General features: G+C 39.8%; 1 protein-coding gene across 7 annotated transcripts; it reads left to right on the forward strand.

Annotated features, from left to right (window-relative positions):
- Positions 1-749: 749 nt before the first annotated feature.
- On the forward strand, positions 750-27717 carry RCOR3 (REST corepressor 3). 7 transcript variants are annotated; one of them, XM_075147002.1, is made up of 12 exons: positions 750-842; positions 1016-1044; positions 1596-1652; positions 7446-7523; positions 9090-9142; positions 10870-11031; positions 11392-11516; positions 13048-13126; positions 15838-16056; positions 17690-17767; positions 18548-18605; positions 24676-27717. In XM_075147002.1, exons 3-12 carry the CDS (start codon positions 1604-1606, stop codon positions 24909-24911), a joined length of 1137 nt encoding a protein of 378 aa, XP_075003103.1. In that variant the 5' UTR covers positions 750-842; positions 1016-1044; positions 1596-1603; the 3' UTR covers positions 24912-27717. The 7 variants fall into 7 exon arrangements, with proteins under 7 accessions (XP_075003103.1, XP_075003097.1, XP_075003098.1 ...); XM_075146996.1 differs by adding an exon at positions 24004-24245 and having other exon boundaries at positions 822-1044; positions 13048-13144; XM_075146997.1 differs by adding an exon at positions 24004-24245 and having other exon boundaries at positions 822-1044.
- The last annotated feature ends 12 nt before the right edge of the window (positions 27718-27729 follow it).

Consider the following 27729-nt stretch of genomic DNA (forward strand, 5'->3'; position numbering starts at 1 on the left):
TTTTATATGAACTGGATGGTGACACCTGAGCACTCGGTAACACACTGGAATTATGTTAAATAAATAAATTATTTTGCACATTTAGAAAGAAAAATCAGCACCATTTCACACACGCTTCACAGCACCTGGAACTACCTGCAATGCTGCCCGTTTCTTGGCGCCGGCTCTCCTATGCCCTTAATCCCCTCAACCTGACTTGACCCTGGTTTGAAACGTTCCCACAAGCCGAGGCTAGGAAGGCAGTCCCGCCGGCAGCGCTGCCCGCCCGGCATCGGCTTCCACAGCCGGGGCCCCCGCCCCGCCCCCCGAGGTGACCGCCCTCCGGCCCCGCTGGCGGCCGCTCCCCTCAGGCCCCGCTTCACCGCGCCACCTCACTCGGACGCTGCCCCACAGCCGAGCCCCCCACCCGCGCCTCCTCCTCTCCCACACAGTCCCTTCGCTGCGGCCATGGCGGCCCAGCACCTCCCGCCCCTCACCGCGGGCCGTAGCGCCGCTACTAGCCACACCACCCCTCCCTGCCAGGATCCCTGCGCCGCCGGGGAAAATAGTCCCCTGTCCCCTCCGCCCCCGCCCGCCGGGGACTCCCGCGGCGCGTCAGCGAGTCCCCGATATCGGGGCGGGCGGAATCCTTCCGCCGCGCCGCCAGGGCTCCGCCGGCATCCCCGCCCCCTCGGCTAGATCCGGCCGGGCCGGCGCGGAGGGATTCCTGGGGGCTGCGTGGAGCCGGGGGAGGGGGAGCGCGGGGGGGAGGAGGAGGAGGAGGTGCCGGCGCCGCGGCGGCGGCCCGAGGGGGGGGCGGGGAGGGGGCAACATGGCGGCTCCGTATTAACTTCCCCCCCTCGGCAGCCCGCGCTGCCGCCGCTCTCCCCCGCTCCCCGCCCCCCCTCCCCCCAAGCCCTGACATGCCGGGCATGATGGAGAAGGGAGCGGAGCTCTTGGGGGGCAAGAACCGGGCAGCCCCCAACGGCACCAAGAGCAGCAGCCCCTCCAACGGGCACTACTCGGAGCCGGAGAGCGGCGGCGGTGACAGTGGCGACGAGCACGGTGCGAGCCTGGGGCCGGCCCCGGGCCACCCCGCCAGCGGGGGGAGGGGGGTGGCGGAGGCGGCGGGAGGGGCGCCGAGCCGAGCCGCGCCGCCTCCTCCTTCCCCGCGCCGGTGTCGGGGCGGCGCGGGCGCTGCCGCCGCCGCTGCTTCCGCCACCACGCGTCTGTACTGCGGCGGGCCGGGCCGCGGGGGGGGAGGAGGGGGGGCGGGAGCGCGCGGCGCGGCCCCGCGGCTGCCGGGCGGCCCCGCGGTGCTTAACGATGGGGAGTGTCTCCCGGGAGCCGCCGCCGCCGTCCCCATTGTTCCGCTGAAATAAACTCCCCCTTCCCCCTCCGGCCCCCTCCCCGGCGGTCGTCGGGGCTTAATCCGCGGCGGCGGCGGGCGGGGTGGCGGGGGGGGGGAGGTGGCTTATTCCGCACGGCCGCGGCGAGGCGGCGGGGGCTCCCGGGCGGCGCGTCCGCCAGCCCGCCCGCCACACGGCGGTAGCCTGGGACGGCGCCCGCCCGGGGACACCCAAGCCGTTAATTTCTCTCCCCTCTTTGCGTTGCAGATGTAGGAATGAGGGTCGGAGCGGAATACCAGGCGCGCATTCCTGACTTCGAGCCCGGTAAATCGCTTTTCGGCTGTAACCTGACATCTTGCCGCCGTCGTTCCCGAGGCGGGAGGGATGGGTTTGGTGCTGGGGTGGGCTCGGCTCGGCGCTCTCCCGGCGGCGGCCGCGGGGTTGTATTTATTTTGCTTTTGAGCCTTTGTGCTGACGATCCGGTGTCGGCGGCGGGAGGCTGGCAGGGGCAGCATCTGCTCTCTGCGCACCCGGGGCGGGGGGGGCATCGCGGTGGGAAATTTTCGCTTCATTATCAGCCGTATTATCTGTATCTGGCGGGAGGCGCTGAAGCAGAAAAAGGTTGGATGCTTCCCCCCCCCTCCCCCCCGCCCTTAAACCATAATGCATATAATATATTAACAAGGTGATTTAAAAATATTTCACGAGGGGTGATGGATGTTCTCGGGTAAGGGTGGGAAGTGATGCGCCCTGCCGGAAGCAGAGCGGACCTGGCTGCGTGCTGGAGGCGCTGGGTGGAAGATGCGCTTGGTGGGAAACTCCTGCCCCTGGTTTTGTGTGCTGTAGTAGCCTTGCTAGCCCCGCTGTTGCAGGCTGAGCTGCTCTCCTCCGCCTTCCTCACCCCCCCGGCCCCGCCCCGAGGAATACTGGGTACGCTTGCATAGCCTGGTACTCAGTTTTAGCAAGTTAATCGCTAGAATGCTATCTTGCGTTACTACACTGAGCAGTGAGACCGTAGGAGCGTTTTTCAGTTTTTCTGTAGTGGTCAGATGAAGCCTATCTACTTTCCTGTTCTCCAAACAGGCTCCATTGGTGTCAGATGATTTCCTACCGGAAGAGGATTGGGCCAGAGCTTCTCACATAGTGCCTCCTAAAGCTGGAGCGAGCCCCTCTTGATGGGCGCAAGTCCCCACAGGCCAAAGAAAAGGCCGGGGGAAAGAAAGGGGGAGGGTGGGATTAAATGGATGCATGATCTTGGCATAAGGGAATGCCTTCCCCCTAGAAAGGAGCGTGTAGTCTAGGTCTCTTTGTTAATAAGACTAGCCATTTACACCCTTTATTTTTACATCGCCTACATAAAAATAAACGTAAATAAAAATGATCGTTTCTAAAGTGCAGCCTGGGCTTGTTTTTCCCTCAGGCCACTTAAATTAGAAAAACACATAGTGTTTGTTTTTCTTTTGATCAAAAGAACTCTTCACCCCTTGTAGGACAACTGAGGTTATGTGGTTTCAATTTTGTAAACTATATGTGCAATAGTAACGTCACGTTTGTAACTACAGAACTAATTTTATCCTCTCTTATAACCAGACTTTTTAGAGCTCCTAAGTGTTCCTGGGGGGTGGAATTCAACTGATGCTCCTTTCCCCGATAACTGGGATTAATATATACTCCTTTACTTTATCAATTTCCTTAATGATGGAAATCTTTCTTTAGTAAGTCTTGTGTAAGAGGCATAGTGTATGGTATTGTTGTTCTTAGTGTGTGTATTTTGATTATTAGGGCAAGAAGATAGTAACTTTCTTTGGAACACATAAGTCTTAGAAAATTAAAAAAAAAAAAAAAGGTCCATAAAGTGTAAAAGTACAGTACATACTTACCATGTTAGCAGATCGGTTATCTGAGGAGATCTCAGCAAGATCTCATGCTTTCATCTGGGTTTTTTGGTGGTGTTTTGGTTTTTTTTTTTTTATTCCTGATGAGTCTCGAGGCATCATTTCTTAGAGATGGAAGTCATGCTGGACAAAAAGCTGTGCTCTTATCGTAGCTACACTTAGATTACTTTTTTTTTGTAGCGAATGATGTAACAGGCACTCCATCATACTTCTAGGTTTGCATATATGGACATAGGCACTATCTCTAATTAACTAACTTTAATGCTGTTTTTTCTTGGAATTATTTTAATGCCTTTTTTTGAGGGTTTACCAGGTATGTTAGAATGTGTGTTTATTTACAGTACTTTGAGTGCTGTTTTTTTAACCCCCTTAAATAGGTGGGAGAAGGGAGTCAATGACGGATGAAACTAGATAGCAATCTAAGATACGAAGTCAGCCCTCTGGTACACACACAGAATACTAAAATGAGTAGAATAAATACCAATCCTTTGGCTTCACTTAGCCTGTGTTGAAAAATATTCGTAAGCAATGCTCTACAGCAATACATTGAGGAACAAAACATTTGTCATTAAAATTGTGATGGTAGTAAACATTTTTTTTAACCTGAGTTCATGTATAAAATAAGGAATTTTTTAAAGAAAAAGTGAGTCAACTGTTTGTCAGTGTCTCTTGGAAGAACTGGATTGTGGTTGGAAGCAACAATTAGGAGAAGTTAGTTTAAACATGCTCTTTCTTACCCCTCCCCCAACATCCCCTTTACAAGCAAGCCTTCAGATAGAGCTGTAAAGGAAAATAGCATTTTTAATTGTCACTAGATACTACTGCAATGAGATAAATTTTCTCACTGCAAAAACCAGTTTTAATAAAATAAAAATCCTAAATCTCCTTATCTAATTTACTGAGTTAATAAACCATCTCCTGCACTCCAGATTTTTGTCTCCTCCTGCTGGTTTTCCTATAGTACTTAATATTCTTGAGGTGAAACTGTTTCTGGTTGTACTTGCTGACCCACCTATAGGGGTAGCAGGATGCTACAAAGCTAGTATCCTCATGTTGTGGGCTGTTTGCATTCTCTTGGAAAGCGTAGTGGAGAATGGCATCACTGGAGATGCACTATGCTGTTGTGTCATCCACACATGGGATAACTGCTAGAGAAGTGTTATTCTACTGGGATTTGGACTTCCCAAAGGCTTTAGTATGAATTTTGCTTCCTTAATGCTGAAATACTTATTTCCTATTTACTCTCTTCTCAGGGGTAAGGGGGGCTGTCAAGAAGAATGTTTTATACCTTTTAAGGTCACTTATGGAATCCATTTCTGTGTATATCCTTATAACTTTTCTCCCTCTAGTCTTCCTGTATGAAAACAGGCTTTCTTAAATTTAAATTATAAAATGGTGTGGTGAAGTATATAATTTTTTCCATTTATTCCATGCCATCTGTCCTCACATTCCCTGATTTTTTTATTTATTTGTTTATTTACTTATTTATTTTTAAGATTTCCAGTCCTTTACTTTAGAAATTTAGTTCTTCCTCCTGTTAGTTTCTGTATTTCTGTTCCTACTCTCAAAGCTTAGTCTTAAGCAGATGGTGGTACTTTGTATGCTGGAAACCAATATACTTTTAAATTGCCATGCTGTCCCACAATGCCCTTATTAAGTCTTGTATGCTTCCAGATTTTCATTTTATTCTCAGTACTTGGAGTCATGTCAGCATCATCCGTGTGTACCGAACTTCTAATGCTAAGCTGAAATTTAGAAAGTGTCAGTTTGCTGCTACAGTTTCTCTATTCTGGAAGCAGTGGAGGGTGCCTGTGGGTCATCTGCAGCTAGTCCTTTATTTCTAAGTGGTATCAGCAGAGGAGCGCAGCAGCTGAAGTACAGAAACCTCTTCCTAAGTGGCTTGAATGTGGGGTTTGGGCAGGGGGAGACTTGTGGTATTTGAGATGTAGCTCATGGTCTTTCTCTTCCTTGCTGGCTTCCAACTCTGCTCTTCTAACATGCTTCGGTTTAACATGTTGCCTGGTATTTCTAGCCGCTATCTGTAATAAGAATGGATCTTGAGATACAACACAGCCTTTTTGGGGTCAGTGCTGCTCAGTTGAATACTTGGGGCGTGAAGGACCAGAAGCAGTTCTCGTAAAGGTAGATCATGGTCCTGCATATGGAGATGGAGGGATCCCTGTACTGTAGCTGTGGACATCCTGCGTGGAGGACAGATGCCTTCCTTCGAGCTACCTGTATGCATCCCATCCTTCCTTTGTCATCCTTGCATTCCTTTTGGCAGTGTGAAGATGCCACTTGAATGGAAACAGTTGTCTGATTCCTGCTGGAGAAACAGCACTGCTTCGAAAAGGAGTCTTCTGGTGGGAGCTGCTTGTTAGTCGTGTGAGGGTGGCACCTCAATAGGGGAGTGTCACCGCATACATGATCTCCTGCAGGCACAAATGATAGGACTCTGAAACTAAGTTTTTTCTCTTTCGTACTTGAATATTCAATACCTGATAATATCCATGTTATCCACTTCTCTGCAGGCGTCTGTCTGGTATTTTTTTTGGAAGTAAAAACTGAGGGTATACTCATGTTAAGTTTAGACGTTTCTTGCTCACAACTTCATGCATTCTCGTGTGTTTTTCCCTCATCTCTTAGTTAGGTTAGAGTACAGGATAGCTGTCATTTGCTTATGATAAAAACTGACTGGACAAGAGAAACGTGCCTGTAACATGTTTGCATTACTCTTCATGAAATACTGTGTTCCTAATGACTAAAAATGGCATGCTTTTTTGTTCTAAAGTAGAATGTTATATTAAGGAATTTGTTCTTATATACCAAAACCCTTTCAGAGTTTAATACTGCTTACGCCTCGAAACTGGTGCTTTATGAACGTATGTACATTTTTAACTTGTTACAGATTTTATGGTGCTTTTATCTGTAAAAGACAAGTTATCTGTCTTAAACATCTCATTTTGGAAGACACATAAGTTCTTTTAGTTTTTCTAATTAACTGGTTTTCAAGTTCACAGTCGTAATGGATCTAAAGATTGCAAAGATGATAACAAATACAAAACCCTGTCAAACTAAAGAAGGAAGAGCAACAAAACATAAGTACATAGTACATAATTAGAAAGCACTAAGTTTTTCTATTTTCCAGAGCATTGATTTGTTTTGTTTCCTTCAACAAGAGGTAGAACCTAAATATAAAGTGTGGAAGCTTAAAATGGAGTGAAAAGTTACCTGTTTCACTGAATAAAAAAATCTGTCCTTCTCCAAGAAGGATGCAAGGAAAGTTCCTCTGAGGGTGATTCCTCAAGGAATTCATACTGACACAAGTGTAAATGCTCCAATTGTTGTAAGCAATGTCTTAGCAAGATAAACTGTTGTAAACAAATAGATTGTAAGAGTCTTTATGTAGTAGCATACATTTGTAAAATATTCATGAAAAGTAACGATTAGTTAATGCTTTTCCAGTACTGGGGAATTTCCTTTTCTTTTACAGCATGTTTTTAAAAATCAAAGACTCTATGATTTAGTGCTTTGTACAAAGTTGCATCAGTATTGCAAAAATTGCTCTGTCCTCCTGATAGGTTAGGTAACTTGGACTGCTTCCCTTGCTACGTTGAGGTAGAGGTGAAGCACAAACAAAAAGAAAAGCCAAAAAAACCCACCCCCCCAAAAAAAACAACCAAGCAAAAAAAGATTACTCTTACACCTAACTACTTTCTACAGCTACACAATTTGGTTGGCTATGAATATCAAAATTACATGGCTATGAAAATCAAAACTAGAGAGATGAACAGAATTGTTTCTGGCATGGTTGTTAGTATAGCTCCTTGTTGAAAGGATCAGGGATGGTGACTGTATTCTACACCCTATCTCATTTTTTTGTTTGTTTGTTTTAAGGAAGCCTAACTTAACACAGTAGATCCTGATACTCAAGTACCTCTAAATTTTGCATCCATGCCAACTTTAGCAATGCGCTTTAATGCTCCAATTGTGGTAGCCAGGATCCTGTCTAATATCCAGTTATGACTGAACCTCGTAAGAGTAGTGTTCAAATTCAGCCATTCAATGTCTTCAGGAAATAATGTGGAATTAATGATTTTTTTCCCTCCCCTTAACAGTTGGACTGGACTTCTTAATATGGTTGACTTTTTCTTACTGTCCCATGAATAGTTGTTCTCTAGATCATATTTATAAATACTGAGACTTACTTCTTTTCTTACAGGTGCCACAAAATATACTGATAAAGATAATGGAGGGATGCTTGTATGGTCTCCATATCATAATATTCCAGATGCCAAGTGTAAGTCCTTCCCCGCTTAGGAATTTGGATGCTTAAGTATAACTAAATAATTGTTCATGGTGTGCCTGTTCACTCTTTATTTTACACACAGTAAAATTGCAAATTAGTAAATTAAACACAAAGTTTCTCTTTTATTTTTTTATTTAGAGAACTCCAGGGAAAGGAAAGATCACCACCTCTTATTTTATAGTTAAGTCTTTGTTTCAAATCACACTGCCTATGTTGTATCTTCATCAGTGTCTGTGAAACCTTTAGTTATTAATAGAAGAATAAAACATCTAAACATGAGGAACTTGCCACTCTAAATTGCTAGGAGAAGGAGTTGCAGTGGATAAATTCAGAAAAGATGTGTTGAGGCCCAGTTCAAGGGGAAATTATTATTGATGTCTTATCAGGAAAAACTGAGCATTTTCTCCTTTCAAAAGTGACCTGAAATACAGGAGTCGTCTGACTAAATGTGATCAATTATCTGTTTAATCTAGTTTAAACCTGCCTTCTATTCTAGAATTTCCCATATATAATATAGGGGAATAAACTTTGAGCATACAGTTATGAGAACCTGGTCCTCAGGACAGTTTCTACCTATTACCAGTAGTTAGAGGTTTGTGTCCCTCTGCCTTTGAGGGAACATACCTTCTACTACTGCAGAACAGTTAGAAATAAAATACTCTACAACTATGATTATTAAACACTTCTTCATTCCTTTAAAGTACAATTAATTCTTTGCTGCAACAGTTCATGGCAAGGATGTCTCTGGTCTATTTGAATAATGAGGATATAATTACTTCCTTTTCTCAATCATGCTTCCTTTCAACGATATTTAGTTGCCCCTTAATTGTGAACTGTGGAAGGTGACTGGGAAGAGTTTGTTTATTTAAAAATAAAAAAAAGTACCCATTGAAGATCAAAACTAGCAGGACTTAATTGCAAAGTGGTGGAAAGTGTTCAACTCAAAGCTGGCTCTAGTATGGTCAAATATGATTTTTAAAATACGTTATTGGCTAATTTGATGACGTCATAATTGAATTTTCATATTCTCTATTGAAAGCTGTCTTCATGCCATGGTTAAAATTAATGTTGGTCAGTGAAAACTATATTAATATCGAGGATATGCATAATCATTGATCTAGGATCTCTTTACATTAATTTTTAACGTGTTTGGGAATATGAACAGTTCAATTTAAAACTAACCTAGGTGTCTGGACGTGCCCCCCAGTGTGTCTGGGTTCCTAGGAGTGGGTTTCAATAACCAGCTAGTCTCTGATTTAAATAAATAAATGATGAGCCTCTGTGTCTTTATTGTAGTAAAAATGTGAAAGAAAGCATCTTTTTCACTGAGAATTAGCTTGTGTAAAAAGTTTATAAAAGTAAATGTTGGATTAAAGACACTGGGCTTATTTACTACTAATAAAGCTATGAATATATTTAGCATTTTAGGAGACCTGGGCCTATGCAGTGTATTAAAGCATGGGAAGACTGTTTTCCCGTGTTAGATGGCTAATTGTGTGTCACCTTATAGCAGAACTAAAAGTATTAAAGAATAATTCTGACATTGCTTTGTTACAGTGGATGAATATATAGCAATAGCAAAGGAAAAACATGGATACAATGTGGAACAGGTAAGTGCTATGAAATGAGAGTGCTCATTTAAAGGATTTTTATATAAAAGTATAACACAACTCTTTTTTCCCTTGGTTACCATTAATTAACGCTGTTTCTCTTCAGGCACGGCAGCAAACACTGCAGTTAAATGGATCTGCATACAGTTGTGGTCTGGATTCTCTGCAAAAGATTGAGCTCTTTGTTTTCATGACATGCTCAGCTTGTAATGTGCACTTTTGAAAGGTTTGGTATGTTTCTTGATACACTGGGCATGTCATGCAATTGTGTGTGTATATTTAGCTAAAGAATCTCTTAGGAAAGCAGCTTACAAATTTAATGTTTAATATTAGAATTCAAATATGGTACAATTTTGAACCATTAATTGCGATAGGTACAGCACTGGAAAGATTTGTTGCATATTAGAAAAAAAAAGAGGCAAACCAACTTTGAGTTGAGTGTTTTTTCAGAGGCAGGAAAACAAAATCAAATTCTAAGTTTGAGAGTAACTAACAAGTTCACTTCTTTAGTAATAACCTTCAGTCACCATCCCATAAAAAGTACAGGATAAAACTTTGCTGGTCTGCACTTAGTTCTGTTGCAATTTACTTCATAAATTGACCAATTTATGTAAAAGTGAGATTACCTATTGCAAAAAAATATTTGGTGTACAAGTGGAAACAAGTTGTATGATCAAGTTTTAGAGGATGGAAGCTCATAATAGCGAAGACTTGCTAGTCAACTGCTATCTGAAAGAGAGGCTGCCAATGTTAACGATGCCCAGAATACCTGCAGTTTGGTGATGTTTGTTTATGGCTTGGCTTTTGTTAGGGGAGAGAGGGTACTGAGGGATCTCAAAAGAAGTCTACAAAAAAGACTAATTTTCAAAACAACTTCTGGTACAAAATATTTGTGGAGTGTTCACAGTGGAATAGAAGTTATCTTTGCAAGAGGTGCTTGACACTTGCCATTTTAACAAGAAAAGAGGTTTGCTATGTCCAGGTTATTAGAAGATGTAAAATCAGGGGTTTGGAGAGCTGATGAACAACTGGTGATCATGTCTGCACTGTATGGTTGAAACTGAGTGGATTACATTTCCCAATTCCCATGCCAGACTTGGCATCAAATCTGTCATTGATTCTCTGGCAGAAAGTCTAATCAGCATAAAATTCTTTAAGAATATCAAGAAATGAAATTATGTAAGAAAGTATATTTCAATTTCCATTCCTTATTAGGTGCACGTGACATGGAAGTGGCCGTGCTGTTATTTGTGGATTGGAGAGTTGTAGAAAGAGCGCTTTCACTTTGAACTTTCAGACTTACATTTTGGATGATCCTCTGGCTGCTGAAAAGTATTTTTATTTTCTTTTTTGAGTGGGCTGGTAATAAAGGCCTGAACACCTGTAAGGAACTGTGTAGGTGACACATGCTTGTAAAGGAAGAAAGCAGGTCAGATTTGAGCCTATCAGCCTAGTTCATGCTACTTCAGAATTACTGCTGCCATGACAACCTTAAATTGTCTAGCTTTCATACCTTTAATAAAGTACAGATGTGCCCACTCTTCGTATCATCTCCAAAGAGAATTTTGTAACCTATAGTACATAGCCAATAAAATTGTAAATACGTTTTGAGAAGGGGTTCTGATAGTCAAATTTTATTTTAAATAAATAAATTGCCTTTTTTATTTAACTTGTCTCAACACTTTAGAAAGTTAACTGAATCCAAAAGGGACTGTTTCTTTTCAAAGGCTCTCGGCATGTTGTTCTGGCATAAACACAATATTGAGAAGTCCCTTGCGGATCTCCCTAACTTCACTCCTTTCCCTGATGAATGGACAGTTGAAGATAAAGTCCTATTTGAACAAGCATTTAGCTTCCATGGAAAGAGCTTTCACAGGATCCAGCAAATGGTAAAGTAATATTTTCATCAGAAGCATTAAACAGTTCAGATGCACTAAGAACAAAGGCTCCGCTTGGGCTAAAATTTCGTGTTGATTTCTGTGTAAAAGCTTCAGGAACAACCTTGAATATAAGATTTAAGTTAATTTCATCATGTCTCTTGGACCTATAGCTCTAAGAAAACTCTAATAAAAAAAAGCCTCTCCTCCCCTCCCCCTTTTCTAAAAATGTACATGAAATACATCCCTCCTTTCCATCTCATCCATGCATTTAAAATATTTGGGTAACGGTGGTTGTAAATAGAGCAGAATTATAATCTTGGGTGGAATTTTAATTTTAAAAAGTATTAATATGTTAATGAATTCTTCTAGCTCCCAGACAAGACTATTGCAAGCCTTGTAAAATATTACTATTCTTGGAAAAAAACTCGCTCTAGGACAAGTTTGATGGATCGGCAGGCTCGAAAACTAGCTAATAGAAATAATCAAGGTGACAGGTAAGTTTTATATTCTTAAGTAGCTAACCAGAGACTGTAGTCTTTCTAGGTAGAGATGTTGGAGTAATTTCCAGCCATTATGGTTCAGCGTGAACCGTAGGTTTGAGCATCTGTGGTGATGTCTCTGCTTTTAGCAAGGGGTTTGGTACCTGTACTTTAAGAACTATATCACTCCAGTCAGTTTGAGTTGTAAGAACATGCTTGAGTGCTTTAATGGATAACTGTAAAAACAAGGGTTTAAAAAAACCTGAAGTCTGGGAATGTGGTTTAGAAATAATGCTTTATTTGAGAAGTCTAAGCCTATATTATTGTGTGGAAAGGAGAGTGTTTTTGTGGGTATGGGGATTTTCTGATTTTGTTTGTTTGTTTGGGTTTTTTTCAACTAGAATGGAATTAAAACTGAAAGATCAACCACTGTAAAAAGCTGTAGCAATTAGAATGCCCAAGTACTGTTTTATAACAAAACTTTATATAAAATCTTATTTTAGGAGACTTAGAACCGCTATCAGTCAAAGATAATTAAAGCTCAAAATAGTTTTAAATTGCCTTGGATAGAAGGGAATGACGTTTCACCTAGTTACTATGAAATTAAAATTATATTGCACTTAGTATACTGGAGTATTAACTTGCACTTTTTAAAAAGTGATTTAATATATTAAATGTATAAGGAACATAATCATGTTTATATTGGAAAGTATGATTTTACATCTATGGAAAACTGCCTAGCTAGAGCAAAAGGGTCTATTTAATTATATGTTACTGAAAAGAACTCCTGAAATCTAAAATTCATATGCTACTTAGTGACCCTATAGCTGAAAAATTACAGAAGAAAATCAATTTGCTTCTAATACTGCATTTTGGGTTGGTTTTTTTTTTTGTAATAACTAGAAATTTTTGTGGTGTTTTTACATTCATTTATTCAGAAATTATATTGTGTGAATGACTGGATTGGACTCAACTAAACTATTATCTTTTCAACCTTTTCTGTTTGATTTAATTCAGCAGTTTTCGCTCCCCCCACCCCCCAAATTGCTAGATCTTGAGCACTTTGGTGAAAAAGCAGTCCTCTGTTTTCCCATCGCATATTTTCCCCTTTTGCTCCCCACAGACTTCAACAAAGGTTATTCATCCACCTGGTGCAGTGGTTTGAAAATTGATCTATTAAAACTAATGTGGCAAATGAAAGATTATTTCTAGCCTTGGTATAGTTGACCATGTAAGCGTTCCTGCTGGCACAAGTAGTTGAATTGAAGAAAGGTGATACCAAATTTTTTTGGCAGCAGCACCAGCACTGCTTAAAGTAATTTTGAAACTACAGTTTAGAATTGCTTGTTTATCATAATAATTATTAAAATTTAATAAAGGAAGTATGTTTGTAACAGCTCTCTTTTCAAAACTAGAAATACCTTTGAGATGCCGTATACTTAGAGTAGATATTTTAGAGTAGATAATTCTGTCTTACCCTGATACGTATTTATATTTGGGGTTAAAAAATAGATAAAATGACCAGCTTCTTATGATCTGTCCTCAGTGATGATGACGTAGAAGAAGCTCATCCAATGGATGGAAATGATAGTGATTACGATCCCAAAAAAGAAGCCAAAAAGGAGGTAACAGATAGCTTAACGGTGAATGTCAGTTTGTTTGTTTTCTGTGAATGTGTTATTGTGAAGAATGACTTTTAGTAAAGAGGTTTAGCTGGCAGCCTGCTGAAATCACAGGGTGTTTAGGTGATCAAGTTGTTGACAACTTCGATTGAAACAAAATTTTATTGTATGTTTTTACCATTCTGTGGACATAAATTCATCTCTCATTACCTTCACTATCTCCTGAGAGATCTTCAAGTTTTAGACGATATGTATGCTATCACTACCTGGTAAAACAACATTCCGCCTGCCTCTGTCTTGTTAATACGTTTACAGTTTTACTGGTTGTGAGTTATTGGAATCTAAATGTTTTCTTTGCCTTTTAAAATTAAATGACATAATGACATTTTTCCAAGAATAACTTTTTTGGTTCTTTCAAAACCACAGCGAGGTTATGCATTTCAACTAATATGTGGCTTTATTGAGACGCTTTCTACTAATAAATGTAGAGAAGAACATTTTTGTCTCCTCTAATGAGCACTTACTGTTAGCTTTACAGATAAGTGCTGTGTTTGGGGTATGTTCGGGTTTGGGGTTTTTTTGGGGTTCTTTTGGTTAACATTAAGTTATTTATGAACAAGGCTAAAAAAACACAGTTAAGTGTGTAAACGTTTGATTGTTTCCTTGATCATCTTAATGCATTTGTGATTTTCCTAAAATGGGACAGTTCGTGCTTCTTAAGAATATGAGAGGCGAGGTAGTGCAAAACCTCAACATTCCTGTGAAGTGGTATCTGGGATTATTAATAAAACTTTGCAGTTCTACCAAACATGATGTTGAGTAAGAGACTGATAGGTTTAGATTCCATTCTCAGCTTTGCAGTGACCTTCAGTGTATTGCTTTATCTAACTGCTTCAGGGGGGAAAAAAAGGACAATTACCATTACCCCTTTCTGTAAAAGAGTTTGAGATTCTTATTTTTTTAAGGTGCCAGGATATGTTTTTAGAACTTGAAATGGCACAAGGTCTAATAATGAACCTTTTTACTTTTCATTCTGCTGTTGTAATAACGTTCTTGCAGTCTGTTGATTTGAGTTGCTGCCTAAGCCACTTCTAAATAAGGGCTATTTTGTTCAATTTACTTTCCTTGGTTATTGTTTGAATCACTAATGCAGTCCAGAATGAAGGTAGTGTATTCATAGACTTCTAGGAACAGGACAATTAGGTTTGCAGTTTCTGATGAGCTATTTGGGTCTACATAACATAATTTTGTGATCTAATATTTCTGGTAGGATTTGCGTATTTTCACTTCCTAAGCAAAATATAAACTGAGTAGGCTACTTGAACAGACAGAGCAATGGAAACTTTCTGTTACTAGAGAAAACTAAAACAAGCCAAACACTCTAGCTTGGCAAGACAAAAGCTTAAGAGAATATTTTCACTTTAAATCCAGATTGAACAGACAGGAACAGCAATTTCATACTGAAAGGGCAATGCAAAACCAAAAAACAAATGGTATAAGTGGGCTGGAAGTAAACTTAACCTTGGGATTTTTAGATGTCAAAGATGTAAGGCTCTATATCAACTTTCCAAGGAAGTGCAAATATCTTAAGTGCTTTTAAGATGGCCTCTATGAAGTCTGTGGACTGGATTAAGATGTTACATTAGCTGGGAAGAGGATGTGGCAGAAGGTCAAGCATAGTAGAGCAAAATACTGTTTGCTGACCTGTACTAATGCTACAGAACACAATAATGGCTGCTGCAATTTTTCTCTTCACTGTGATCAGATGACCACTTCCTCTTAACCTGCATGGATGCCAGCAGGGAGGAGCAGTAGGGAGCTGCCTGAAGTAGCAAAAAGCCTGAATCCCATCTCTGTTCTGGTACTTAGCATTGCTTTGAATTGGAAGATCCTTGCAGGGAAAGTCATTTTTGCTTCTCTACTCCTGGTCTGTAGGGAACCTACGCAGTTGCTCTAAGGGAGTCGCATACATGCAGACTAGTTGTTGTGCAGCAATGCCCATTGAAGGCAAAGCTGAAATTTTTAGGTGTCCAAACATATCAAAACGGCAGCTACAAACACTTCATCTCCTCTTTGCTATCCCTTTCCATTTCAAAAAAGCAAACAACAAAGGCTAAATTACATGGATTCTTATGATGACTGCAAAAATACATCCATCCTCCCTCTTCCAAATCTCAAATCCCTTCCCAAAGCAAACAGCACTATCGCTTTCCATAGAGTGCTTGAAACAGGGGAAAGTGTCATCCTGCATTCTTGCCTGTCCTGGTTGACTTTCTGTCATTCTTCTCCCCTGATCTTCACTTGAACTCTTCATATCTGACCAGAAATAAATGTGTAAATTCGCCAATTACTTGCTTTAAACATGTAATACATATATTCTTTACCTTCTGCGTACTTAAGAGGTTCTCGATTTTTGCCCTTTTTCACAGTATTCAGACTGTGATTTCTATATTGTATTTTCAGCCATGTTAAAAAAAAAAGTTTTGAAAACTGACCTTTCTAAGACTAATGCAGGCTTATCCAGCAAATTATTAGTATGCTCTGTCAGCTTATTTGCAAGGCTTAGTTTGGATACTACATGCAGAGGAGGATGTTAGCTTAGGGTTTTTTTGTCATAAATATGACATTACAATGCTATGTGATACTTTATTATTTAATAAAGTTGTATACAAGATATTGTTATTCTTTAATGATTTATTTCTTGTAAATTAAAGGGCAATAATGAGCAGCCTGTTCAGACCAGCAAAATAGGTCTGGGTAGAAGAGAGTATCAGAGCTTGCAGCATCGCCACCATTCTCAGCGTTCCAAATGCCGTCCACCAAAAGGCATGTACCTGACCCAGGAAGATGTGATAGCTGTTTCCTGTAGTCCCAATGCAGCCAACACAATTCTTAGACAGCTGGATATGGAACTAATCTCGTTAAAGCGACAGGTACCATGGGTTATTGGTCTTGTTTTGTTTTCATCTCAGATTGTTCTGATTGTAATGATTTTGAAGATTATCTGTGAAGATTCTGAAACTTCCTTAATGTGAGTCTTCCTAATTTTGTTCCACAGTTATCACCAGAAATGTTGGACACTAGCTGACTAGCTATTATTTGGTTTTGGTTTTTATGTTCATCTGCGCTTGTGGATCACATGAAACAAGATGACTTCCTTAAAAAAAAAAAAGGGGGGGTGGACTATGGCACGAAAACAATGTTACAGATTTCGGGACAGGAGAAAACAGAAGTCACATTTGAATTGATTTTTTTTTTTTTTTAACTTTGTTAAAAGTATTTGTGTGACAAGTAAGAATAAGACCAATGAAGCAGAGGAAGTTACATTTGTTATGCTTAAAATTGTAACTGTTTTTCTGGAAGTCCTTCCCCACGTACCATGAAAGTATGGTGGCGGGGGAGAGAAATCATGGGCCTAGTTATTTCTCTGTTTGAATTGATGAGCTTTCTACTTCTTATTAAATTTAGAAAAGCTTTGTAGTCTTCACCTTTGAGAGGACAATTGCCTGCGTCCTTTGCATGAAGAAATTAACTTTTGGCACTTAAAGTTGAAACACAGCATCTATTCAGCTTCTAAGGGTACAGCAGTGTGTGCATGCTTGCTTTCTAGGAGCGGTGGGGCTACAAAGTCAAGGCTTATCTCCTGGAATTTCTGCCTCCTTATAGAGTGGATAAAGGGTTTCATGGGGTTTTTGCTCCCTTGTATTCTTTTACAGGAGAAATATGCTTCTTTCTGTCACAGCAGGACTCTGGGGCTAAATAGCATAGGTGGGTTTCACTCTTTAGCCTAAGTGTAGGTGAGTTACAGCCTTGAGGTTGTGTTTCTCTTTTTTTCTTGCAGTGATCTCAGAGACGCAGCCTTTGGAATCTCCCACTGAGTTGTCTGCTTTTGTGTCCATACTTAAGAACACTTGTAATAGCTGTGCACCGTAGTATGCAAAACTATTTTCTTACCTATGTTACCTTATGTGCATCGCTGTCAGGTTTAAATGGTTAATAGATATGTATATGTACGATTTGAAAGCTCTCTCCTTTTTATAGACTAAGATATTTTATTTAAATATTTTAAATCATTTCAAGAATCACCCTTAGAGGAAATCATGATGATCTAAGGTCAATAAAAAGCAGTCTGTCAGAAGGAACTAACTGGAAACATCTCATAAATCTTCATTTTTTTTTCAAAGTGCTTTTTGGAGAAGGAAGAAGTTAATGTATACAGTACATCTCACTTAGATTTCTAAGAACCAAGTTTTGTGTCTAGAATGTTCTGCATTCTTCTTCAAGAACATATGCATCATTATCAAAACTTGCTTGTTATGTCCTACTTTTAATATTCCTGTAGACAAACTGTTCTTTTGAAAGACTGGCTTAAATATTTTTCTCTCCGTAGTAAACTGTGCTGTATTTTTAAAATTTTTTTTAACAGTTAAAAGTAGAGAAGCCTTAAACCGTAATATTTCTCTTTCTAACTTAGGAGGTACACTTGTGGCAATCCTAGTGAAGATATATGTGTAAAGTGACCAACTTTCTTTGTGGAGCTGATTAACTTTGTTGTTTTTGACCAAGGTTCAAAATGCTAAGCAAGTAAACAGTGCACTTAAACAGAAAATGGAAGGCGGGATTGAAGAATTCAAACCTCCTGAGGTAAATCAGAATAAATATTAGAACTTGTGGCCTTGCACTTACATTAGTGAGAAGCTACAGAAATGTGTTTTGCTGCACCATAGTGTTTGCATTTCAGCAGCAGCTTAAACAGGATCCATTGAATTGCATGCAGGGGTGAGTCTGGCTTCTTTACAAGAAATTAGTGGTAGGCTTTTTTTATGGCAACTGGCTGAATAAAGAAGCAGAAAAAACTGAAATGTCGTGCCTGCTCATGACTATAGGGAGCTGAAATTGAACCCCGTATGGGTTTTTTTTCTGATTAAAAGTAGATAATGTAGATTGCTAGCAGTAAATTCTATGTTCTGTGTGAAAATATGACTATATATACATTTGGGCATCCAAAGTGAATGATTTATTACTACTGAAGTTCTCTTTTTGCTTGTTTTAAAGGCTTGGATATGAAACATAACGTGAATGCAAAACACTCCAGACACCAAGTCCTAATATTTTAGATAAATGTAACTATAAATTCAAATTCTGTCTGCATAAAGATCATTACCTTGTGCATAAGTTATAATATAGCTGATATTAAGAACAATAAACAGAGGGAAAAACTATTGGTGGAGTTCTAAGCTCAAATCCTTAAATGCCATTTCTTCTTCATGAAAGCAATCAAACTATAAATTTGTGGCTTATAAGCAAGAGATTTGTATCTATGTTACAAAATGTAGTGCAAGTAAAACACATTCTGATGCTCAGGTATTTTGCAGCTGTTGAAACATTTTAATGATCTTTGTGCCATTTTTCTAATTTTAATAGTCTAATCAGAAAATCAATGCCCGTTGGACCACAGAAGAGCAGCTTCTTGCAGTACAAGGTATGTTAATAGTAGTAGCAACTTGAAATCTGATGCAAAGGATTTGAGGAGGTACTCAGGCTTATGTTTGTATTTCCTTCTAATGAAAAGCTAAACTTTATCTGGTCTTACAAGAAAGTTGCTGTGAAAACAGCAAAACTAGTGAGAATATTTAGGGCATTTATTCAAGCAACATGACACTAGTCTTTCAGTTACCCATATTAAATCTTGAATAGAAAAGCTAAGCTGGGTTTAACAACTGTAGTAGTACCAAAAAGTCCCTTCAATCATCTTCTAAATCATCTTACATGAATGTCTCTAAAGTGGAAGACTGAAGTAATAGTTGAAGTAATAAAATTTGAAGCAAGCACTTACTAAGACATCTCTCTGTATTCTGAAAGTAGGAAAAAGCAGAAGTAAAACTGCTTTACAATTACTTTTCTCTGTTCATGAGGGAATAAAAGAGCAGATATCTACCCACTGGAGGCCTTTTAAGAGTCTGAAACTGGTTATGGATACTTGACTAATAATCTTATGGGAGAAAAAACATTTTCGAGTAGGCTATTGATAAGCTAATTTGCAGTTACTTCATTTATATGAAGGAAAACTGACTTGCTTTAACATGCACTGCCTAATCAAGGAGCATGCAAGGGAAATATCTGGAGAGCCTAACGCTGTCTTGAAGACACTATAAATTGGCTCACTTCTATGGATCATCTTTTAATATAATCAGCTCAGTTATACACATCTGCTTTATTTCTCTGTATTTTTCACCTTTAAAATGAAAGACTGATTTTTAGTATAAAACCTTCAGTTGGATCAGAATATCAGTGTAAAGTTGTCAAGTGTGCCATACCTGGTAGTTATTAGCCAGATAACTGAACCTAAAGTTAGATTTATTTTGAAGTATGAATGGAAATACTGAAGAGCACGGTGTGTCTGAAATCGTGCCTCAACTTACATGCTTCAGACTGGGATTTGCATCTCCAAGCCTAAGTTCATCCTCTCAGTATTGCTAATAAGCTCACTTTTTTTATTTTGTTCCCAAATGCAACTGAAGGAGATGCCTATGTTTAATATGATAGTCTAGTAAGTAGAACGCTTGCTGGAGAAGTGGGGAAAATCCAGGTGCATTGTGCCTGCCTTAGCATGAAAGGATTCAAACTATCTTGCATTTTCGTAGTTTGGTTATTGGAGCTCTCACTAAGCATCAGTTTGGGAAGTGATAAGAACGCATTTAGCTCTTGTAAGCTATGGCATTATGTGACTGACAAGGTAAATAATAAAACTGGAGCATGGGCAAAAGAGAATGAGTGTTGGTGATGCCTCTGTGGAGAGGAGTTCCAGTCTTCTGGTCTCTTCTCTAGGGAATGTTTCGTGTTTTATAAAGGTAGTCAGCCTCAATACTTAAGGGTGGGGTGAAAAATCAGGCCGCCTGGAAGAAACCTGTTTTCATTGAATTACATGTGCTTCTTACATGTATTGTTTCCTTTTTAGTCCCCTTCCTTTGCCACTGTGTAAAATGGAGATGAGAGAGAACCTTAACGCCAGGAACAAAGTATTCTTATTATCCCTCCCTTACCTACTGCCCAGTAGTAGAGTCTCCCTCCTGGAATGAGAGTGCTGTAGGTATTAACTTCCCGTCCCTCAGGCTAAGGACCCTGATCCCTTGTTTCAGAATAATTGCTTAAGCTAGTAGACTTATGCATGAAGGAGCCACGCTGTCTTTTGCCCTGACTCTGTTTTTACAAGAAAGTAGCCATGGTTGCTGTACTAAAAGCTGCCATAATGCGTGTTAGGCTTGAACTTGGAAGTTGGCTTGAGCATGGGGACATTTTGTTTGTACATTTAAAATAGATTTATTTCATCAAATGTATTGATACATTTTGGCATGTGCTTTTAATAATTTTACAGAAATCATAAGCATTAAGCAGGTAGGTGGCACTTCTGTGATTTGTTCACTTGAATTCGGATATTAAATCCAACCATGGAAATCATAAAAATAATCTGCAGTAATACAATTTTGGTACTGTTTTTCCTAAACATGAAAAAGCTGTGGGCTAATCTCAAGAGATTGGCAGTAACTAAAGAGGAGGTAGTGAAAAAACCCACCTTAAAATAGAGCTGAGTGTGTAATCTTAAAAGCAGTGTGGCTGCCTGCAATCGGGTTATGGACTCAGACTTATGATCTCTGAGCCGATCTTTTGCAGTGTAATTTATCAGGTTACTGTTCAACTTTGTCTGAATAGTTATTGAATGTAATGGGCCAGTTCATCACTTGAGGTGTTCTTAAGTTACAAACTTTATTTATGTATAGAAATGTATGAGCACAATCATCTTTTCAAACTAAGATTTCAGCCATATGAAAATTGCAATTGCAAAAATGTTTTAAGACTTGTTCAAAACCACAAAATTTTCATTGAAAAGCAGTGCATGACTTTCGTAGCCTTGCAGTGGAAAACAGCTGGGACAACGGGGATCTAACTGTATGTAAGGTAGTTGCCAGGAGCACTGTAATCCCATCACAGTGAAACTGCAGCTCTCATAACTTGGAGGTTGCCGTTAAGTATTTCTGTTTCGTTGTGGTGCTGTATTATAGTGCTTTCGACCTAGGCTAATGTTTTGTGTGCCTGTCAGTGTTTGCTGTGCTGCACAGCGTTAAGCAGGATAGCATCAAACTTGGATTTATGAGTTTCTCTAAGTTAGACATTCAAGATTAAACATTGTGACAGTGAGCACGCACATGTTCAAGTGCACCTTTGCAACTGGGCAAAGTTTTGAAGAGCTTGAAGGATTCCCATGATCAGGGCTACTTTCAAATGAGCTGAGAGAAAGACATTCATACATGTGAAGTGAAGCTATGCAGCCATCTTTTGAGCTTCACCTTCAGCAACCTAATAAAATTATTCTTATTGAATAACAGATTAAACATTTTAGAAATAATTTGGGTGGTGTTTAGCACAGAATTTGTATAAGGATGTGTAAGTAATGTGCACCAATTTGAAAGGGATGAGTTGGCATCAAGTCTTACAGATATGCCAGCACCTTATGCATAGAACTTTCATAAGCGTGTGTTGAACAACTTCTGTTTCTGATGCAGCTTAAAAGGGTTCTACTACATCATTGTGTAGAAGTCATTGTGGTGATGCTAGAGCAGTACTAAATAACACTCTGAAAAGAATCCAAAATGAGTAGTGCTGTGTGTAGCTAAACTAAGGAAGTTTTGGTTTTAGATATTTCTTACAGTTGGGCTCAAGATACACTGTTTTCAAGCTGTTTGAAATAGGCTTTAAGACCTTATTTTTGACAACTTTAGCTGAAGTTAGCCAACAGGCTCAGTTGTTTTGCAGATTAAGGGGAAGGAAGAAGTATAGACAGCATAGTAACAGAAAAGGCTGAAATCACTAGAAATCTGAATTAGGTTTCAAACAAAAATCTGCTTTGTTCTGCTGGGCACTTTGTTCACTTGATTAATTGTACAGGACATCGGATATGTTGCAGTGGACATTTAATGATCATTATAAATTAGTTAGGGTGGTAATGGTAGGGCAATCAAAGAATATTAAAACACTGGAGGGAGTGCTCTGTGGGCGCACGCAGCTTTTAAGGAGTATAGCTGATACCTTGTACAACTGATAAAGCACAGAGCCAAATCCCTATCTTTGCTTTGCCTAGATACACGCCCTGCCACATGGCTCTGCTGGGTCCCTTTGTTTTCTTTCCAAGGTTCTTGCAGTCAGGATGGTTGGAATCTTTTGTATGCCCCAGAAAAGATCTTAAATAATGTATCTGGGCTCTTGACAGTTGAAACATCAGCTTCAGCTGCAGAAGTTGTTACTATCCTTGAGCTGAACTTTTCTCTTAAATTGCAGTGAGTGTACATTACCACATCAGAAGTGCCTATTAACGAAGAAAGTAGAAAAGAGCAGAACAAGCTGGAGGTCATACTCTTCAGAATTAAGTTGAAAAGGAACATAGCTTTCAGATTTGAAGCAACTTCTGATTCCTTTGCTTCACTTTCTGAAGTGAGGCGTGAAATCAGACATAAATTTCTCTTCCTGTAATGAGACAGAGTGCCTGTCCTCTAAGCACTGTAATATGTTCCAAATGAGTTTAGTTATCAGGAGCTTCACAGGAGGAGTCAAATTGTAATTCACTTATGCATAGCTGAGAGCAAAAAATGAGTCTTCTGTTTACTGAGTCTGGAATAAAACTTTGGGTTTTTTTCTTCTAGTCTCCAAACCTTTGGACACTTGTGATTAAAAATATACTTTGTGCAGATAAAAGCTGTGTTCTAGGATGCTGGAAAGTTTGAGGAGTTTTTTTCTTAAGCAGGAGAGAGGAGGAACTAGACACATACCCTAAATACAACTGAGAGAAAATAATAAACTTTAGATTATAATTCCAATTTTAGGTTAAAAAATATGGAATGCTGTACTTAAGCGTTTTTTTCTGTTATATGCAAATGTAGTTTTAGAACTTTAAAAAGCACATATTGGGATTTTTGGAAAGGACCAACAGCATTTTCTTGTGAAGTGCTTGTAAACAAAAGTGACCTACTGATGTCAACATGGAAATGAATGAAAAGAACGATGCAAAGATCTTCTGTCATGCTGCTTCTTGCTGGAGGATTTGATCCTGGAGGCTTGTGCTGGGCTGTCTTATAAACAGACACCAATAGCTTATATTTACTTGCATTCCCCAAGGTGGTTGTTCCGAAACCCCAGATTCTTCTACCCAGCTCAAATGGTGAATGAAAGCTTTAAAAAGTCTTTGCCAGGTGAATGCTTGCCAGTTGCTCTTCGTAGCCATAGTAGACCATGTCACAAGTGGAGGAATGAGCAGTATATCATGACTTATGGAACTGTGCCTCCCCAGTTCTGCCCTGTGCTTGGTCCAGTAGCTACTGCGCTCTACCACTCCTGCTGCACGGATTGTGGGCAAAGAAACATCTGCGTGCAGCTGGCACGGAGGGAACTTATAGAGGCTGTCAACATTTGTCGCTTGACATTTCTAGTGCTATACCCTGTTTACAGCTACACATGCATGCTTGGTCACCCTCCCTCTCCCATCTTGAACTTGTCTTGGGCTTCTGGCCTTACTGCGAGCACACTGAAGGATTTACTTCAGTAAAGGCCAGCTCTCTGTGGTTTTAGGTTGGGAGGCTTGGTGAGTAAGCCAGGATCTTTAAGAAGAGTGGGTAATGACCTTTTAATAAAGTTCTTGATTTGTATGTTGATAGCTGTGCAATTAAAAATTATTTTGTTTTAATGGAAATTGAGGCCTTCTCCTAATTGAGATGTCCTCCTAATTAGCGAGTCCTTGGTTTGCAGGTCCCATAGGTTCTTTCTATAAATACATCACACGTAGCTGTGTCTGACTGATTCTTCACAGCTATGTTATTTACTTTGCCTTCCAGGTGTCCGAAAATATGGTAAAGATTTTCAAGCTATTGCAGATGTAATTGGCAACAAGACTGTTGGCCAAGTGAAGAACTTCTTTGTAAACTACAGGCGTCGGTTTAACTTAGAGGAGGTATTGCAGGAATGGGAAGCGGAACAAGGAACCCTGGCTTCTAATGGTGATGCTTCTGCTTTAGGGGAGGACACAAAAAATACTTCTAATGTGCCATCAGGAAAGAGCACTGATGAAGAAGATGAGGTGTGTTTTGTGTACCAGAAATAAGTAAGCATGGGTTGAGGAACAGCATTTTATTTAGTGATATAATGTAAGGTTAACTGGTGTGGAGTGGCAAACCGCATTCTAAAGAATGATGATGAGCTTGCATAGAACTTCAGCCAATGTCGTTAACCAGCTGGGAGCAGGACTGCACCTTTCATAGTGACGATCACGTTACTGTTTTATTGTTAAAATACAGTTCTTGTTCTAGAAAGAAGACTCTTGCTTCATAAATATTTTTAGTTCTTCTGTCCATAATGTTTTGATTGGTGATTTCTTTTCAGTAACTTCTCAGTTTTTTGGTTTTGTTTTTTAAATGCTGTTTCCTGTGTAGTGGACAGTGGCAGCCCAACTGCATGGCGTTCTGGCTGGGATGGCTGTTCACGCAGTCTTGTCTTTGTCCTTTGTGCAGGCACAAAGCACTCCGGCCACTCAGTGTTTAGGCCCTTCACCTCCAGCACAGGCATCTGCTCCAGCACCTACCGCTCCCATGGCAACTTTAAATCAGCCGCCCCCGTTACTTCGTCCAGCGCTTCCTGCTGCTCCTGCTCTCCATCGTCAGCCCCCGCCACTTCAACAGCAGGCGCGATTTATTCAGCCAAGGCCGACTCTAAATCAGCCTCCCCCACCGCTCATCCGCCCAGCTAATTCCATGCCTCCTCGTCTAAACCCAAGGCCAGTGTTAACCACGGTTAGCGGCCAGCAGCCACCCTCGCTTATTGGAATTCAGACAGAATCCCAGTCTACTCTGCACTGAAGAAATAAAGCAGAATTATGCTAACTCCTACATGTGAAAAATTGTATCGATGTACTTTTTTTTTTCCAAATAATGAAGGGGAGAAAAGAGCAAGCCTTCACAGGTATCCGACCAGTTTTACAGAGGAGCAAGCTAATAACTAGAAACAGAACCACGTGAATGACCACCTGTATAAAAATATTTTTATGTCGAAGACTTGTACAGCAGAACAATGCCTACAATACAGCCCTCCTCTATATGAATAACTGTTGAAGGAAGCTAACTTCTTAAATGAATAAATGTTCAACACACCAAGATTTTGTTTAACTGATTTTTACTCTATTTATTTTATTACAGTTCTTTATAGTCAAGCATCTAACTACAGGAAAGTAGTCTGTCAAATCTAGGAATAGATAATATTGTAGGAGACTTAAATGTAGCGTTGGGTTTTTTTGTGTGTGTGTGTGAATTACTTTTTTTTTTTTTTACTTTTTAGTGCAAAATAAATAATGGCCTTAGGTTCAGAATTTTTGGCCCTGTTTAGATAACAGTAGAAGCATTTCACGCACTTGTAAAATGTAGGTGTTTCTTCTCTTCACGTTTTTCCCAGAACACTTTTTCTTGTTTAAAAAGGTACTGTCTTATTACTCCTCTGAAAGAGTATTCTGAAGACTCAATGAGCTATTGTACCAAACTTAGTAAATCTCACATGTGTTCTACTCACAGAAGTTAACTGAAAAGAGGAGTCCGGTTTCCTGCTGCACTCTCTCTTGTGGGCTGGGGTGGAGAGAGAGGCAGCAACTTCTGCCACCCAGGGGGATGACAGGAGAGGAACCATATAGCAAGAACCATTAATTTAATTTGTTACTCCACTAATTCTTCTAATTTAAGTACAGTAGAATGTCATTCCTCTGAGAATGGCTGTCTGCAGTTCGTGTATGTTAGATCATTGATATCTTGCCTAAGAATTCATGAGGGAAGTATAGAGGCTGGTGGTGGTGGTAGAATATTGTGGCAGTTACCTGCTACCAGCCCAGCCTGACTGTTAAATGATTATCTCTGATTTCTGCTATTTCTGGCGGAGATGATTAGCTGGGTTGAGGCTATTGTGGGGTTTTTTTGTTTGATTTGTTTTATTAAGTAAAATCTGCACTTGAGTATTAATTATTGCTTCCAAATTTTAAGAGATTGAAAGGTTTTCTTCCCACTGCATTCATTAAACTGTTCTTGTCTGAAACCTTGATTTATGCCCACCAGTGTTTTGGGGTTTTTTTTGGTTTTGTGTTTTTTTAGTTCTTTTAAAGAAGTAGATGCCTCTACCCTGCAAGTAAACCAGGCTGCAAATTTGAGTAGCACTGTTTGAAACTGTGTGATCTGAATCAAAGCTATTGAAAAATATTGCATTCTTGACTATGTAATAACATTCATGTTGACTGCCATACTATTTAGAAAATTGTTTTTGCTTATAGCTGAAATGGTGTTTGAAAATCCTTTTAAATCCATTCTGTTATTAACTAGATTTGCCCTTGACTAAAATGAGACTTTATTTGAAAATGGAATGTGCTTTTTCACAGATGAATTGGATGGTCTAACGATCAGTTTAGCAGCTGGCTAAGGTCTTTTTTTATGTGCAAAGGGAAGTTCTTATCCCATCAGATCCTATTTCGTTTGTAAATCTAGTATGAAAGTTTGATAGTTGTGGCCTGACTTGCAGTTAAGGTGTTGATCTTTATGGTTTAGTCCTTCACTTAAAAATATTTTCAGACCAAACTTGAGAGATTTTTCTTTCCGAACAGCTTTCACTGGTGTGCTGAGGTCTTGTACAAAAGGTCCTTCTTACGAATTTTCTTTTGCATCAGAGTAGATGCTTAGCCATTGCGTAAGCACCAGATGACCTCTCATCTAAGAAAAGCAGGATTGTAAAACAAGCACTGAGGAATTCGTGGTCACCGAAACTTGTGTTCTGGGAGTCTTAAGTGTCCCCTCACCAGCTACACACAAATCTGGCTGCTCTCCAGTCTTTAAAGCCGATACAAAACCAATCTGGTACATTTTGACATCATAAGTGTCTCAGTTTAATTGTTAACAGTGATAAGATACATCTTCAGGATTTCTTTTTGTCTTTTTTTTTTTTTTTAGCATTGAGTCTCCCAGGTGTGTGTATTGTACCTTTGCTAATTTTTGTCTTGTCTCTTGTCGATAGACTTCAGTATGCAGAATGTTGGGTGTTGCAGTACAGTTGGCCATCACCAACTGCTATAAAACTGTTCAGTACATTGTAATTCCGTTTAATCTTGTTTAAATATTCTATAACTGGGCAAAGGTGCTGTATTTGAAGGGGGGAGGGAGGGTCAGAGATAGGTAGTATTTCTTAATTTACATACACTGTAGCACACAGTAGGGAGCTCCTAGCGTTTTTAGTACTAAATAAGTATGTATATAGCAAAATGTCTTTATTGTGTGCTTTGCAGAATATGTGCATACAGTTTGCACGTCCTGTTTTGGGGGGTAGGGTTTGTTTTAAGCAGTGTTTGCCTGGAGAGTGATATGCTTGCTGCTTAATCAAAGGATTAAAGTTTCAAAGAAATCTGTGTCTTCTATTTTTATGTACCTTGTAATGGTCTAATATGTTAGGGCCCTTATACTGTGATTCTCTTCTAAATTCATTTATATTTTTTTAAGAATTAGAAATAAAATTATACAATGGTGTTGATTTCAGTGGGGAATTTC

The sequence above is a fragment of the Calonectris borealis genome, chromosome 3 (genome assembly GCF_964195595.1).
Source record: "Calonectris borealis chromosome 3, bCalBor7.hap1.2, whole genome shotgun sequence".
Taxonomy (NCBI): Eukaryota; Metazoa; Chordata; class Aves; order Procellariiformes; family Procellariidae; genus Calonectris; species Calonectris borealis.